Source organism: Eucyclogobius newberryi, unplaced genomic scaffold, assembly GCF_026437365.1.
Source record: "Eucyclogobius newberryi isolate DKJ021-1_F unplaced genomic scaffold, fEucNew1.0.hap1 SCAF_16, whole genome shotgun sequence".
NCBI classification, from domain to species: domain Eukaryota; kingdom Metazoa; phylum Chordata; class Actinopteri; order Gobiiformes; family Gobiidae; genus Eucyclogobius; species Eucyclogobius newberryi.
The window spans coordinates 33,042,554-33,056,871 of NW_027315790.1; the positions used below are offsets into that span (position 1 = coordinate 33,042,554).

Sequence of the window (14,318 nt, forward strand, 5' to 3'; positions counted from 1 at the left end):
AAAATGTAACGGTTGAACTTGAACCGCGACGTGACGTTTTCTCCGATTTTATGTCTCAGAATAAAGCTGTAAAAATCAGGAGGTTCTCTCATCGGCCCAAAGCGCGGATCCAGTTCAGTCATAGAGTTTTATTACATTCATAAGTTATGAATCAACTTTTGAGAGTGAAATGACTGCTTTTGTTGACATTAGCGCCGTTAGCAACATTAGCATAGCAGCGACATTAGCGTAGCAGCGACATTAGCGTAGCAGCGACATTAGCGTAGCAGCTAAAGCTCAAAGGCAGGAGCAGGTTCACAGATAATAACAAGTCAAACTCGGATCTCGATTTCGAAACAAAAATTAAACATATAAATTCATTGTTTATTTATTTTTCAGTTTTAAAATAAAAATAATAGAAATTTAAAAAAGAACTCGACAGCATAAAAGCCGCGGCACAAACTTTTCAAAATAAGAGTCACATTTAGTCCAAAGTTTGTCAAATTCGATCCATTTCCAAATTAAGCCTGAATATAATTTAAAAGTGCTTTTCAAATGTATTTATTTGTGAATAACGGGCAAAAACGTGACACATTTTCCCCTCAAAAGTATAATTAAAATGCTCTTTTTTAGGTCAAGGTTCCGGACAATTCGACACTGAACATTTGTTCTTTCTTTATTAAACATTTGTACTTATTCTAGTCACAATTTGTCCTGTTTATGGGCTTTTTAGTATCGATTAGTGTCTGATTTTCCGTTCTTTTGACGACTTTATCTGAGACATTAGAGAAACAACTAAAGGTAAAAGAGCAATCTATATTTTAGTCAAATGTCAAACTTTCTTCAAATTCCAGGTTGAGAATTTTCAAGTTGTGACTGGTGAAATCCGAGTTGGAGAACGACTGGAACGCAGCGTCGTTTCCTCTGTTGCCGCGGTTTCCAGCTTCTGTGGTTTTGATTTTTCCATCTCATCCTGAAGCTTCTGTCTCGAGTCTGATCTAGATTTTGTTTTTTTGAGTTCGTACATTTTTATCACTGAAGCAGATGCACGAGAATCTATGAAATCACTTTGTTCCATGTTTCTGTCTGTGATGTGTTCACACTAGACCTGGTTTAGTCCTGGTTTAGTCCTGGTTTAGACCTGGTTTAGTCCTGGTTTAGTCCTGGTTTAGACCTGGTTTAGACCTGGTTTAGTCCTGGTTTAGACCTGGTTTAGTCCTGGTTTAGTTCTGATTTAGACCTGGTTCAGTCCTGGTTTAGTCCTGGTTTAGACCTGGTTTAGACCTGGTTCAGTCCTGGTTTAGTCCTGGTTTAGACCTGGTTTAGTCCTGGTTTAGACCTGGTTCAGTCCTGGTTTAGACCTGGTTTAGTCCAGGTTTAGTCCTGGTTTAGTCCTGGTTTAGTCCTGGTTTAGACCTGGTTTAGTCCTGGTTTAGTCCTGGTTTAGTCCTGGTTTAGACCTGGTTTAGACCTGGTTTAGTCCTGGTTTAGTCCTGGTTTAGTCCTGGTTTAGTCCTGGTTTAGACCTGGTTTAGACCTGGTTTAGTCCTGGTTTAGACCTGGTTTAGTCCTGGTTTAGTCCTGGTTTAGTCCTGGTTTAGTCCTGGTTTAGTCCACGTGTGAACGCCTTGATCAGTGGCAGAAAAACGATTGATTTAAATGATTGAATGACAGTTTTGGTCCATTTTGGTCCCTTAAATATAAATGCAACAGATTTATTCCATGATGTGATTTTGTCTTTATAAACGTCTTTTATGTCTTTATTTTCCCCAGGACTTGGCATGAGGCTCGGTTTATTTTAATTTTAGCTCATGAGTGACCCATATATTTCAACACTTTGGACACTCGATCTGCCACTGACCGCACTCAATAACTAAAGGAAGAGATAAAAATGGCTTTTATTTATTAATTTACCTTATTTATGTTGATTATGTCTAAAAACCATCTCCACTAAAATAAGAAAGGTCTAAACGACAAACAACAGGAATATTCTCCCTTAAAGGTGCTTTATGTGACTGTTCTGTGTGTTCACCACCTGCTCTCTGGTCTGTACACGTGTCATAAGTGACCCTCTGCTGCCCCCTGGAGGACAAACGCTGCATGTTCACTGTGGGCTGTTCCCTCTTCTGCCACGCCCCCAAATACCCCTGTGGTCAGGAGGGTCCAGTGGACTTACAGAGGTCACTCCAGACTGAGGCGGAGCTGTTTCAGGTCGTTAGCGGCTAATGCTAATGTTAGCGGCTATGCTAATAAACGTTAGCCTACTGCAGACAGTTTTAAGGAGCCTCATTTCCAACTGTCCGGGTGATATATTTTAGGATCAGACACAAAGTCCGTGCTCTAGAAAGCTCATAGGGCGTGTCCGGTGCAGAGGGCGTGTCCGGTGCAGAGGGCGTGTCCGGTGCAGAGGGCGTGTCCGGTACAGAGTTTCATGACTATCTTTACAGCGAGAGGCAACAGCACGTGTGACGTCTGCACCATGTGACCACAGATAAGTCACTCGACATTTTAGCAGTTGGCGAACCAGAAAAGTTACATAGTGCACCTTTAAAGATACATAGTGCACCTTTAAAGTTACATAATGCACCTTTAAAGTTACATAGTGCACCTTTAAAGTTACATAATGCACCTTTAAAGTTACATAATGCACCTTTAAAGTTACATAGAGCACCTTTGAAGTCACGGTAGATGCTCCCACTACATTGTTGTGGTTGCGTCTTGTCTTGCTCTAAAATAACCCGTCATGCCAAGCCCCGTGTTACTGTGTTACCCATGTTACCCATGTTACCCATGTTACCGTGTTACCCGTGTTACCGGCGGGGCTGGTGTTGATGCTCACAGCGCCCTCTTGTGTCAGCCCGCAGCCTGCGCCTCAGTCCGTGGGAGAGTAAAATCGTGGAGAGGCTCATGACGCCGACACTGTCCTTCCTGAAGAAGAGTCGGAGCGCCGCCACTTTGATCAACAACAACAACAACGACTGTGAGTCACCAACACAACAGAGCATCATTTATGTAGTGGAATTAGTCCTGGTTTAGTCCTGTTTAAATGTTTAAATATTGAATTGTGCGTCTTCAGCCTTCAGCCCGCTCAGCTGCTCTCACCAGAACAGTGCAGAGAGATGGAGACTGTCCTCAGCCTCGACTCCCGACATCACCCAGAGACCACGACACCGTTACTCCACCCCGGTAACCCTTTAAGCCACGCCCCCAACACGCCACGCCCCCAACACCATAACTCCACCCCGGTAACCCTTTAAGCCACGCCCCCAACACGCCACGCCCCCAACACCATAACTCCACCCCGGTAACCCTTTAAGCCACGCCCCCAACACGCCACGCCCCCAACACCATAACTCCACCCCGGTAACCCTTTAAGCCACGTCCCCAACACGCCACGCCCCCAACACCGTTACTCCACCCCGGTAACCCTTTAAGCCACGTCCCCAACACGCCACGCCCCCAACACCGTTACTCCACCCCGGTAACCCTTTAAGCCACGCCCCCAACACGCCACGCCCCCAACACCGTAACTCCACCCCGGTAACCCTTTAAGCCACGCCCCCAACACCGTAACTCCACCCCGGTAACCCTTTAAGCCACGCCCCCAACACGCCACGCCCCCAACACCGTAACTCCACCCCGGTAACCCTTTAAGCCACGCCCCCAACACCGTAACTCCACCCCGGTAAACCCCTTCAAGGCCCCAAAATAAACACATGATGAGAGTTTGCGTCTGTCGCAGATGGAGAAGAAGAAGGAAAAGAAGGACAAAGAGCGGGAGAACGAGAAAGAGAAGAACGCCCTGTCCAAAGAAAGAACTCTGAAAAAGAGACTGACCACGTCGCCCACGGCAACCGCCAATCAGAGGACTCGACCGGACGGCAGGTAATGGAGCGGGGGATTGTGGGAAATGTGGATAACGCTCATAATAGAAAAAATACACTGTGATTTTGGGATTCTGGACTCGATTTTAAAAACATTGTCCCCATGACGACCTTCATAACGACCTTCATGACGACCTTTGGGACCAATTATTTATCAAATTTTTTAGGTTTATAATTTCACTTCCTGTTTGTAAATTATGACATCACAATAGGAAATTACCCAGCAAACACTGGGCCAAAACTCATAAAATGTCATAATGTTTTAATTTGACAAATAAAGACAAAGGAGAGCAACTTTATATCGTTGAATTCATGTTTAGAGTCAAAAAAGTAGTTTCTTTGTGTGAATTCTGCATAAACTTTGACTGGAATGAGTCTCCCTGGTGTGATGTCACTTCCTGTCCCTGGTGTGATGTCACTTCCTGTCATTTTCTACACATTTTTCAAATTTGTATCCACAAATACCTGCTCGATTGGTGTAAAACTATAATGTACGAGTACAACAGGTATAAATACACCAAATAAAGTCAGAATTAGAGAATCATAAAAACCTGTCACGGCCCTTTAAGTTAAGTCCCAGAATAAAACACTTTTATTGAGTTGCGTTTTTAGAGTTTTTGTGAAAATAAAATCAGACTGAACCTTTTCTCCCTTCTCTCCTTTAGCGCCTCCAAACCTAAAAACCGCCCTCCGTCTCCCGCTCCTCCCAAGACCCGCCCCCTCTCGCCTCTCGTCCAATCCGCTTCCTCTAAGGCCGGGCCGGGCAAGAAAACCCCGCCCACTTCTGGGACCAAACCCAGACCCAAACGATCTCAGACCCCGGCCCGGGTCCAGACCACAGTCTCCGCGGTCGCCGTGGCGACAGAGGACCAGGCGAAACCACGGCAACAGCTTCCCGTCGCAGAGGAGACAAAAGGTGAGCGTCGCCATGGGAACTACAGCCTAGAGGTTGTGTATCCTGGTAACTGCCGTTTTAGAGCTTAATTATGTTTAATGTCTCCTCATCAGGGTCGTTTCATTTACACATATTTAATTATTACACATCATTAATCTTCTTATTATAGGCTCTAAATGCTTAGTCTCACCTCTTGACATCATCAGGTGATTATCCACAACCTCTGTGTTTTTAAAGTCCATTCACCTTCACCAGACTTGGCTCTTTTAACAAGCCTTTGCTGCGAATACTTTTAAATATGTACAGTATGTGTAGTGCTAATGACAAACATGAATATTGTTTATCTCCATGACGATATTCCCGAGGTGATGTTATTGCGATGTGTCAAGTGCTAAATCGCGACTGTAAATGTCGTTTTTAGTGTTAAAGTGTTGCATAAAACCAAAGAAAGACTGTAAAATGAATCAAAAAAGTGCAGAAATATGACGTTATTATCGTGTTTTAAGGATTTCAGATGTCAAAATCTACGTTTGTTGTGTTTGTTTTAATCACATAAACAGTCAAACTTGTCAAAAACGTTCAAAATAAATCGTTTTCCTGTATCATTTGTTTGTTTGTTTGTTTGTTTGTTTCAGACGCCGCTAAAGTTCCTGCCATCGTCGTGTCGTCTGCTCCAGTGACGCCTCTGTCCCCGAGTCCCCCAGTTTCTATCTCAACCACCCCACTTACCGCCCCGTCCACCGCCCCGTCCACCGCCCCGTCCACCGCCCCGTCCACCGCCCCGTCCACGCCCTCGCTCCTGGCCCCAGACGCAGCATCCCCCTCCGGTCCTGCGCCCTCCCCTGTGCCCTCCTCTTCCCCCTCCCCTGCCCCCTCCTCTTCCCCCTCCCCTGCCCCCTCCTCTAGCCCCTCCCCTGCCCCCTCCTCTGCGCCCTCCTCTGCCCCGGGCGCGAGCAGGCCGACGGCGGGCACCAACAACCCCGAGGAGGCGGCCCGAGCGCTGGCGGAGAAACGGCGACAGGCCCGGGAGCTGCGCGAGCGGGACGAGCAGGAGCGTCTGGAGCAGGAGCACAGGAACAGGTCTGAGGAGAAGCACACACGGGACGGGTCGACTTTTAATCCTTAAAGTCCTTTGTTTTTGGCTTTATTTCAACTTTTATTACTCAGACATTAGCATTAGCATTAGTATTAACATTAGCATTAGCATTAGTATTAGCATTAGTAATAACATTAGCATTAGTATTAACATTAGCATTAGCATTAGTATTAACATTAATATTAGTAGTATTAGCATCAGTATTAACATTAGTATTAACATTAGTATTAACATTAGTATTAGCATTAGTATTAGCATTAGCATTAGCATTAGCATTAGCATTAGCATTAGTATTAGCATTAGTATTAGCATTAGTATTAACATTAGCATTAGTATTAGCATTAGTATTAACATTAGCATTAGTATTAACATTAATATTAGTAGTATTAGCATCAGTATTAACATTAGTATTAACATTAGTATTAGTATTAACATTAGTAGTAGCATTAGTATTAGCATTAATATTAGCATTAGTATTAGCATTAGTATTAGCATTGGCATTAGTAATAACATTAGTATTAGCATTAGCATTAGTATTAACATTAGTATTAGCATTAGTATTAGTATTAGCATTAGTATTAGCATTAGCATTAGCATTAGCATTAGCATTAGCATTAGCATTAGTATTAGTATTAGCATTAGTATTAGTATTAGCATTAGTATTAACATTAGTATTAGCATTAGTATTAGTATTAACATTAGTATTAGCATTAGTATTAGTATTAGCATTAGTATTAGTATTAGCATTAGCATTAGTATTAACATTAGTATTAGTATTAGCATTAGTATTAGCATTAGTATTAACATTAGTATTAGTATTAGCATTAGCATTAGCATTAGCATTAGCATTGGGACAGAACACGTTTATTACCGCGACTCGAAGATACAACAGGAGTGGAAGCTTTGTGTAATGTCTGATGACTCTTGTGTTTGTGTCAGGATTTTACGAGAGGAGGCGGCGGCTCGAGAGGCGGAGGAGAGGAAGAGGAGAGAAGAAGAGGCACGATTCATGGGCGAGCAACAGAGACTGAGAGACGAGGCGGAGGAGAGAGAGAGAGAAGAGAGGGAGGCCAAAGAGAAGGAGGAGAACGAACGAGCGCAAAAACAGGTACGTATACAGAGAGAGAGGAGAGCGGGAGGAGAGAGAAGGAGAGAGGAGAGAGAGAAGAGAGGGAGGAGAGAGAGAGAAGAGAGAGAGAAGAGAGGGAGGAGAGAGATGAGAGAGAGAAGAGAGGGAGGAGAGAGAGAGGAGAGAGAGAAGAGAGGGAGGAGAGAGATGAGAGAGAGAGAGGAGAGAGAGAAGAGAGAGAGAAGAGAGGGAGGAGAGAGATGAGAGAGAGAAGAGAGGGAGGAGAGAGAGAGGAGAGAGAGAAGAGAGGGAGGAGAGAGAGAGGAGAGAGATGAGAGAGAGAAGAGAGGGAGGAGAGAGAGAAGAGAGAGAGAAGAGAGGGAGGAGAGAGATGAGAGAGAGAAGAGAGGGAGGAGAGAGAGAGGAGAGAGATGAGAGAGAGAAGAGAGGGAGGAGAGAGAGAAGAGAGAGAGAAGAGAGGGAGGAGAGAGATGAGAGAGAGAAGAGAGGGAGGAGAGAGAGAAGAGAGGGAGGAGAGAGATGAGAGAGAGAAGAGAGGGAGGAGAGAGAGAGGGAGGAGAGAGAGAAGAGAGAGGGAGGAGAGAGGTGAGAGGGAGGAGAGAGAGAAGAGAGAGGGAGGAGAACAAGAGAAGAGAGGGAGGAGAGAGAGAAGGAGGAGAACGAACAAGCGCAAAAAAGTATGAATCCAGAGAGAGGGAAGAGAGAGAGAAGAGAGAGAGAGAGAGTGGGAAGAGAGAGAGAGAGAGAGAGAGAGAGAGAGAGAGAAGAGGGGGAGGAGAGAGGAGAAGAGAGAAGAGGGGTAGAAGAAAGGGAGGAGAGAAGAGAGAGAGTGGGAAGAGGGGGAGAAGAGAGGGAGGAGAGAGAGTCAGTTTTGTCATGGTGGATTTCCTTGGTCTTAAAGCATCAGCCTGAGCCTGCACTGCCCCCTGGTGGCTGCTTCTGTCAAGCCAAGTCTCCTTCAGTTATAAAATGTGTAGAAAAGTAAAGGAAATAAAGGGTTTTTTGACGTTTAAAGGACGTTTTGTAGCTGATTTGTGCTGGTTTGGTTTCCAGAGAGAGGAAGCGGAGGTGAAGGCGCGGGAGGAGGCGGAGCGGCAGCGAGTGGAGAGAGAGAAACACTTCCAGAAAGAAGAACAGGAGCGACTCGAGCGCAAGAAGGTACAAATACTACAACTAACATAATAAATAACCCGTTATTTACATAAAAAGCCTAAATGCAGCGTCAGAGAGTGAACTAAACACAGACAAAGCTGAGAACTCCTGACTCCTAAAGAACACAAGGACACATCATGACTCCTAAAAGAACACAAGGACACATCATGACTCCTAAAGAACACAAGGACACATCATGACTCCTAAAGGACACAAGGACACATCATGACTCCTAAAGAACACAAGGACACATCATGACTCCTAAAGAACACAAGGACACATCATGACTCCTAAAGGACACAAGGACACATCATGACTCCTAAAAGAACACAAGGACACATCATGACTCCTAAAGAACACAAGGACACATCATGACTCCTAAAGGACACAAGGACACATCATGACTCCTAAAGAACACAAGGACACATCATGACTCCTAAAGAACACAAGGACACATCATGACTCCTAAAGAACACAAGGACACATCATGACTCCTAAAGGACACAAGGACACATCATGACTCCTAAAGGACACAAGGACACATCATGACTCCTAAAGGACACAAGGACACATCATGACTCCTAAAGAACACAAGGACACATCATGACTCCTAAAGGACACATCATGACTCCTAAAGGACACAAGGACACATCATGACTCCTAAAGGACACAAGGACACATCATGACTCCTAAAGGACACAAGGACGCATCATGACTCCTAAAGGACACATCATGACTCCTAAAGGACACATCATGACTCCTAAAGGACACATCATGACTCCTAAAGGACACATCATGACTCCTAAAGGACACAGGACACATCATGACAGTCAGTGTTTGATTCTGTTGTACTTGTTTCACACGTGTTTTGTCCTCGTGCAGCGTCTGGAGGAGATCATGAAGAGGACGAGGAAGAGCGACGCCGGGGAAAAGGTCTTCAACACGCTTCAGATCATGACGACTCATATTTCATAATTCATATTTCTGTGTTATTGTCCACAGAAAGAAGTGAAGCCGTCTCCACAAGTGAACGGCAAAGACGCAGAGCTCACGAAAGGTAAACACACATGGTCATCAGGAAGCCGCTCTGATTGGCTGAGGCTGCTCTGATTGGCTGTGGCTGCTCTGATTGGCTGTGGCTGCTCTGATTGGCCACAAATGAGAAGCACTATGCGGGCCACGCCTCCTGAACAGTCTCCCTAACCACTGTGCCACCGCTGTACCTGCAGAGGGCGCTTTACCGTACAATAGGGCTGGTTTACCGCTCCTGAAGCCGCGCTCTGTGGTACTAAACCCACAGCAGGGGGCGCCACAGTGAACTTTACTTCCGCTCGACTCGTTCAAACCCGCTCGTTTGTTTCTCCAGCCGCGACGCCGGCGTCGAGCGGGGCGGCGGCCCAGGGTCCGGTGATGAACGGGGTCCAGTCTCATCAGAACGGACTCAACCAGAACAACCAGTTTGAGGATCTACTGGGACTGAACCAGAGCGGCGGCGACGACGGCGGCAACGGAGGAGGAGCACTGCTCAAACCACAGCCTGTCACTGGTATGAGCTAACAGGCTAATGAGCTAACAGGCTAATGAGCTACAAGGCTAATGAGCTACAAGGCTAATGAGCTAACAGGCTAATGAACTACAAGGCTAATGAGCTACAAGGCTAATGAGCTACAAGGCTAATGAGCTAACAGGCTAATGAGCTAACAGGCTAATGAGCTACAAGGCTAATGAGCTATAAGGCTAATGAGCTAACAGGCTAATGAGCGACAAGGCTAATGAGCTACGAGGCTAATGAGCTACAAGGCTAATGAGATAACAGGCTAATGAGCTACAAGGCTAATGAGCTAACAGGCTAATGAGCGACAAGGCTAATGAGCTAACAGGCTAATGAGCTACAAGGCTAATAAGCTAACAGGCCAATGAGCTACAAGTATAATGAGCTAACAGGCTAATAAGCTACACGGCTAAAGAGCTACAAGGCTAATGAGCTAACACGCTAATGAGCTACAAGGCTAATTAGCTAACAGGCTAATGAGCTACAAGGCTAATGAGCTAACAGGCTAATAAGCTACAAGTCTAATGAGCTAACAGGCTAATGAGCTACAAGGCTAATGAGATAACAGGCTAATGAGCTACAAGGCTAATGAGCTACAAGGCTAATGAGCTAACAGGCTAATGAGCTACAAGGCTAATGAGCTAACAGGCTAATGAGCTACAAGGCTAATGAGCTACAAGGCTAATGAGATAACAGGCTAATGAGCTACAAGGCTAATGAGCTAACAGGCTAATGAGCTACAAGTATAATGAGCTAACAGGCTAATAAGCTACACGCCTAAAGAGCTACAAGGCTAATGAGCTAACAGGCTAATGAGCTACAAGGCTAATTAGCTAACAGGCTAATGAGCTACAAGGCTAATGAGCTAACAGGCTAATAAGCTACAAGTCTAATGAGCTAACAGGCTAATGAGCTACAAGGCTAATGAGATAACAGGCTAATGAGCTACAAGTATAATGAGCTAACAGGCTAATAAGCTACACGGCTAAAGAGCTACAAGGCTAATGAGCTAACAGGCTAATGAGCTACAAGGCTAATGAGCTACAAGGCTAATGAGCTAACAGGCTAATAAGCTACAAGTCTAATGAGCTAACAGGCTAATGAGCTACAAGGCTAATGAGCTTCAAGGCTAATTAGCTCACAGGCTAATGAGCTACAAGGCTAATGTGCTACAAGGCTAAAAAGCTACAAGTCTAATGAGCTAACAGGCTAATGAGCTACAAGGCTAATGAGCTTACGGGCTAATGAGCTACAAGGATATTGTGCTACAAGGCTAATGACCTAACAGGCTAATGAGCTACAAGGCTAATGACCTAACAGGCTAATGAGCTAACAGGCTAATGAGCTACAAGGCTAATATCACAAATAACGTGCATTTTTCCTGTTTTTAGCCTGTTTTTGCATCATCATTGATTTAACGAGACATTTTGACACATTTGCTTGGTCCAAACGGCTCGTATTGACGGCTCTTTGTCTCTCTTTTGTCTCTCTTTTGTCCACAGAGGTCTTGTAAAGCCACGCCCACGCTGAGCCGGCCTTAAGTCTACGAGATTAACTCGCTTTTTCATTTTTTTTTCTCCATTCTGTGCCAAACGAAACCACGACGAACTCATGGACTTTACGAACCGGCTCCGGGACGCGGCGCGACGGAGCCACTTCCTGCCCAAAACGACTCTGAAAGTGTTTAGAAGTGTCAGACGGGCGTCGCCAGGTGTTTGACTGAAAGCGCCGAGGAGTTTACGGTGCACCTTAAAACAGCCGACTGTGTAAAAGAATTTAGATTGAAAAGGTTATAAAGATATGACAGAAAAATGCGTCTTATGATGATGATGAGTGTTATTATTCTTTGTCTGCTTCGATGTTGTTTTCAGTTGAGCATCGTCATTGAGTGTTTTTGCTGTTTTTTGTGTCTCGAATCTTGATTTATTTAAACTTGGCGAGCGAATATTGAAATGTACAAAAAAAAATGCCGCCTCTGTCACGGGGATGTCAATAAAGCTTTATTCAAAGGGAAACGCCACTTTCTGAGTCACTTTTTGAGCCACTTTCTGAGCCACTTTGAGCCACTTTCTGAGCTTCTTTGAGCCACTTTCTGAGCCACTTTTTTGAGCCACTTTCTGAGCCACTTTTTGAGCCACTTTCTGAGCCACTTTGAGCCACTTTCTGAGCCACTTTCTGAGCCACTTTGAGCCACTTTCTGAGCCACTTTCTGAGCCACTTTAGTTCATTTTAGTCGGGATTAAGCTTGAACTTGTTGTCAAAATGTTCAAAATGACGTAACGGAGACGAAAACTAAGTCTAATTTAATGCAATTTTAAAGATTTATTAAAAAAAAAACAAAAAAATTGTTTTAAAAGTTTTTGAATGTTTCATTTGAGATCGAGGTTTGAGCCAGACTTCAAATTTCAATAAAACACACAAATGATTGATATTGGCTTCATAAAATGTCGATTCTGTAAAAGAAAAAAATATTGAAAAATGCTGTAGAATTCACTTTTAACCGCTGTTTGGGCCAAATATTCTTTATTTACTTGTTTTCTAAAGATCTTCGATCTGTCCAAGAATAATTGCATTTGTCCCTCGGGCCATAGTTTGGATTTATTATGTCATAAACTCTTTAAAAATAACTGTTCATTTCAGGTTTGGAGCTCGTGAAATGACCAGCAGAGGGCGACACCACGACACTTGTGCTGCAAGTTACTTTTATTCATATTGGAAGGAAATCAGCTGTGGACAGTAATAAAAGTACAAAGAAATGACTCAAGTAAGAGGAAAATATATAATACTGAGTACATTTTGTTGAAAGTATTTTAGAACCATTTTGTAAACCACAAAATGAAGTGCAAAGAAGCTTAGATCCAGCTCCAGGTCCAAGTCCAGCTCCAGGGTTTACGACAGAGCAAGAACGTTAATGTGTCTGACAAACACACGTCAAACCCACAGTCCAGGTCCAGGTCCAGGTCCAGGTCCAGGTCCAGGTCTGGCGTGTCCTCAGGTGAACTCGACAGAGTTTACGACAGAGCGAGAACGTGAATGTGTCTGACAAACACACGTCAAAACCACAGTCCAAGTCCAGATCCAGTCCAGGTCCAGTTCAGGTCCAAGTCCAAGTCCAGATCCAGTCCAGGTCAAGTTCAGGTCCAAGTCCAAGTCCAGGTCCAGGTCCAGGTCCAGGTCCAGGTCCAGGTCCAGGTCCAAGTCCAAGTCCAAGTCCAAGTCCAAGTCCAAGTCCAAGTCCAAGTCCAGGTCCAGGTCCAAGTCCAGGTCCAGGTCCAGGTCCAGGTCCAGGACCAGGTCCAGGTCCAGGCTCAGGTCCAGGTCCAGTCCAGGTCCAGTACCAGTCCAGGTCCAGTCCAGGTCCAGGTCCAGGTCCAGGTCCAGTCCAGGTCCAGGTCCAGGTCCAGGTCCAGGTCCAGTCCAGGGCCAGTCCAGGTCCAGGTCTGGCGTGTCCTCAGGTGAACTCTTGGGCCACAGGTTGACGCTGACGTGAGACGATGTTTTCTTCACGTGGATGTGACTCCATCTGTCAATCACAGCATCAACATGAGAGTTCATAAAAGAGTTCATGGACTTAAAGGGCCACGACGGGTTTTTACCATCTTCTAATTTTGGTTTATCTGGTGTGTTTATACCTGTCGTACGTATAAATGATAGTTTCACACAGATCGAGCAGGAATTTGTGGAGAAAATGATGAAAAATCTGTGGAAAATGACAGGAAGTGACATCACGCCAGGGACAGGAAGTGACATCACGCCAGGGACAGGAAGTGACATCACACCAGGGACATTCCAGTCAAAGTTTATGCAGAATTTACACAAAGAAACAACTTTTTTGACTCTAAACATTAATTCAACTAAATAAAGTCGCTCTCATATATTTTTTATTATTTTATTAGATGAGTTTTGGCCCAGTGTTTTCTGGGTAATTTCCTACTGTGATGTCATCTATTACAAACAGGAAGTGACATTATAAAGCTAAAAACTGCTGTTCTGAGACGACGTCTTTATATTTTAAGTTGAGTGAGTGGTGCGGCCTGCAGGGGGCGCTGTAAGTACACAAGAAACAGCTTTGATTGATGGTCTGAAAGTGTAAACGTGTTTGTTTGTTTGTTTGTTTGTTTGTTTGTTTGTTTGAGTTTCCAGATCAAACGTGTGAAGAACCCAAAGTGTTGGCTCCGTCTCGTGATGTCGTGATGAAGTATTTCTGTTTGAGACGTGAAACTCAGCCGCGGTTTAAAGGAACTTTCCAGAAGATCTGACTGTGACTCACTCTGAACTGGACCAGGATCCAGACCAGACTGAGACCAGGATCCAGACCAGGGGCAGGACCAGGATCCAGACCAGACTGAGACCAGGAGCAGGAGCAGGACCAGGACTGAGACCAGGAGCAGGACCAGGACCAGGACTGAGACCAGGAGCAGGACCAGGACCAGGACTGAGACCAGGAGCAGGAGCAGGACCAGGACTGAGACCAGGAGCAGGACCAGGACCAGGATCGAGACCAGGAGCAGGACCAGGACTGAGACCAGGAGCAGGAGCAGGACCAGGACTGAGACCAGGAGCAGGACCAGGACCAGGACTGAGACCAGGAGCAGGACCAGGACCAGGACTGAGACCAGGAGCAGGAGCAGGACCAGGACTGAGACCAGGAGCAGGACCAGGACCAGGAC

At 45.1% G+C, this 14,318-nt stretch overlaps 1 protein-coding gene across 4 annotated transcripts in view; it reads left to right on the forward strand.

The window, feature by feature from the left end:
* Nucleotides 1-11,646, forward strand: part of LOC140362214 (uncharacterized) — a 48,209-nt gene extending 36,563 nt beyond the window's left edge. For 2 of the 4 annotated variants that reach the window (XM_072448304.1, XM_072448305.1), the window contains exons 7-17: nucleotides 2,837-2,959; nucleotides 3,056-3,165; nucleotides 3,722-3,864; nucleotides 4,529-4,779; nucleotides 5,394-5,838; nucleotides 6,794-6,962; nucleotides 7,998-8,102; nucleotides 8,979-9,029; nucleotides 9,099-9,153; nucleotides 9,463-9,642; nucleotides 11,151-11,645. In XM_072448304.1, the coding sequence (XP_072304405.1) occupies nucleotides 2,837-2,959; nucleotides 3,056-3,165; nucleotides 3,722-3,864; nucleotides 4,529-4,779; nucleotides 5,394-5,838; nucleotides 6,794-6,962; nucleotides 7,998-8,102; nucleotides 8,979-9,029; nucleotides 9,099-9,153; nucleotides 9,463-9,642; nucleotides 11,151-11,161 (1,643 nt within the window). In that variant the 3' untranslated portion in view covers nucleotides 11,162-11,645. Of the gene's footprint in view, nucleotides 1-2,836; nucleotides 2,960-3,055; nucleotides 3,166-3,721; nucleotides 3,865-4,528; nucleotides 4,780-5,393; nucleotides 5,839-6,793; nucleotides 6,963-7,997; nucleotides 8,103-8,978; nucleotides 9,030-9,098; nucleotides 9,154-9,462; nucleotides 9,643-11,150 lie in introns of all 4 variants that reach the window. The other 2 variants (XM_072448303.1, XM_072448306.1) reach the window with 2 other exon arrangements.
* The last annotated feature ends 2,672 nt before the right edge of the window (nucleotides 11,647-14,318 follow it).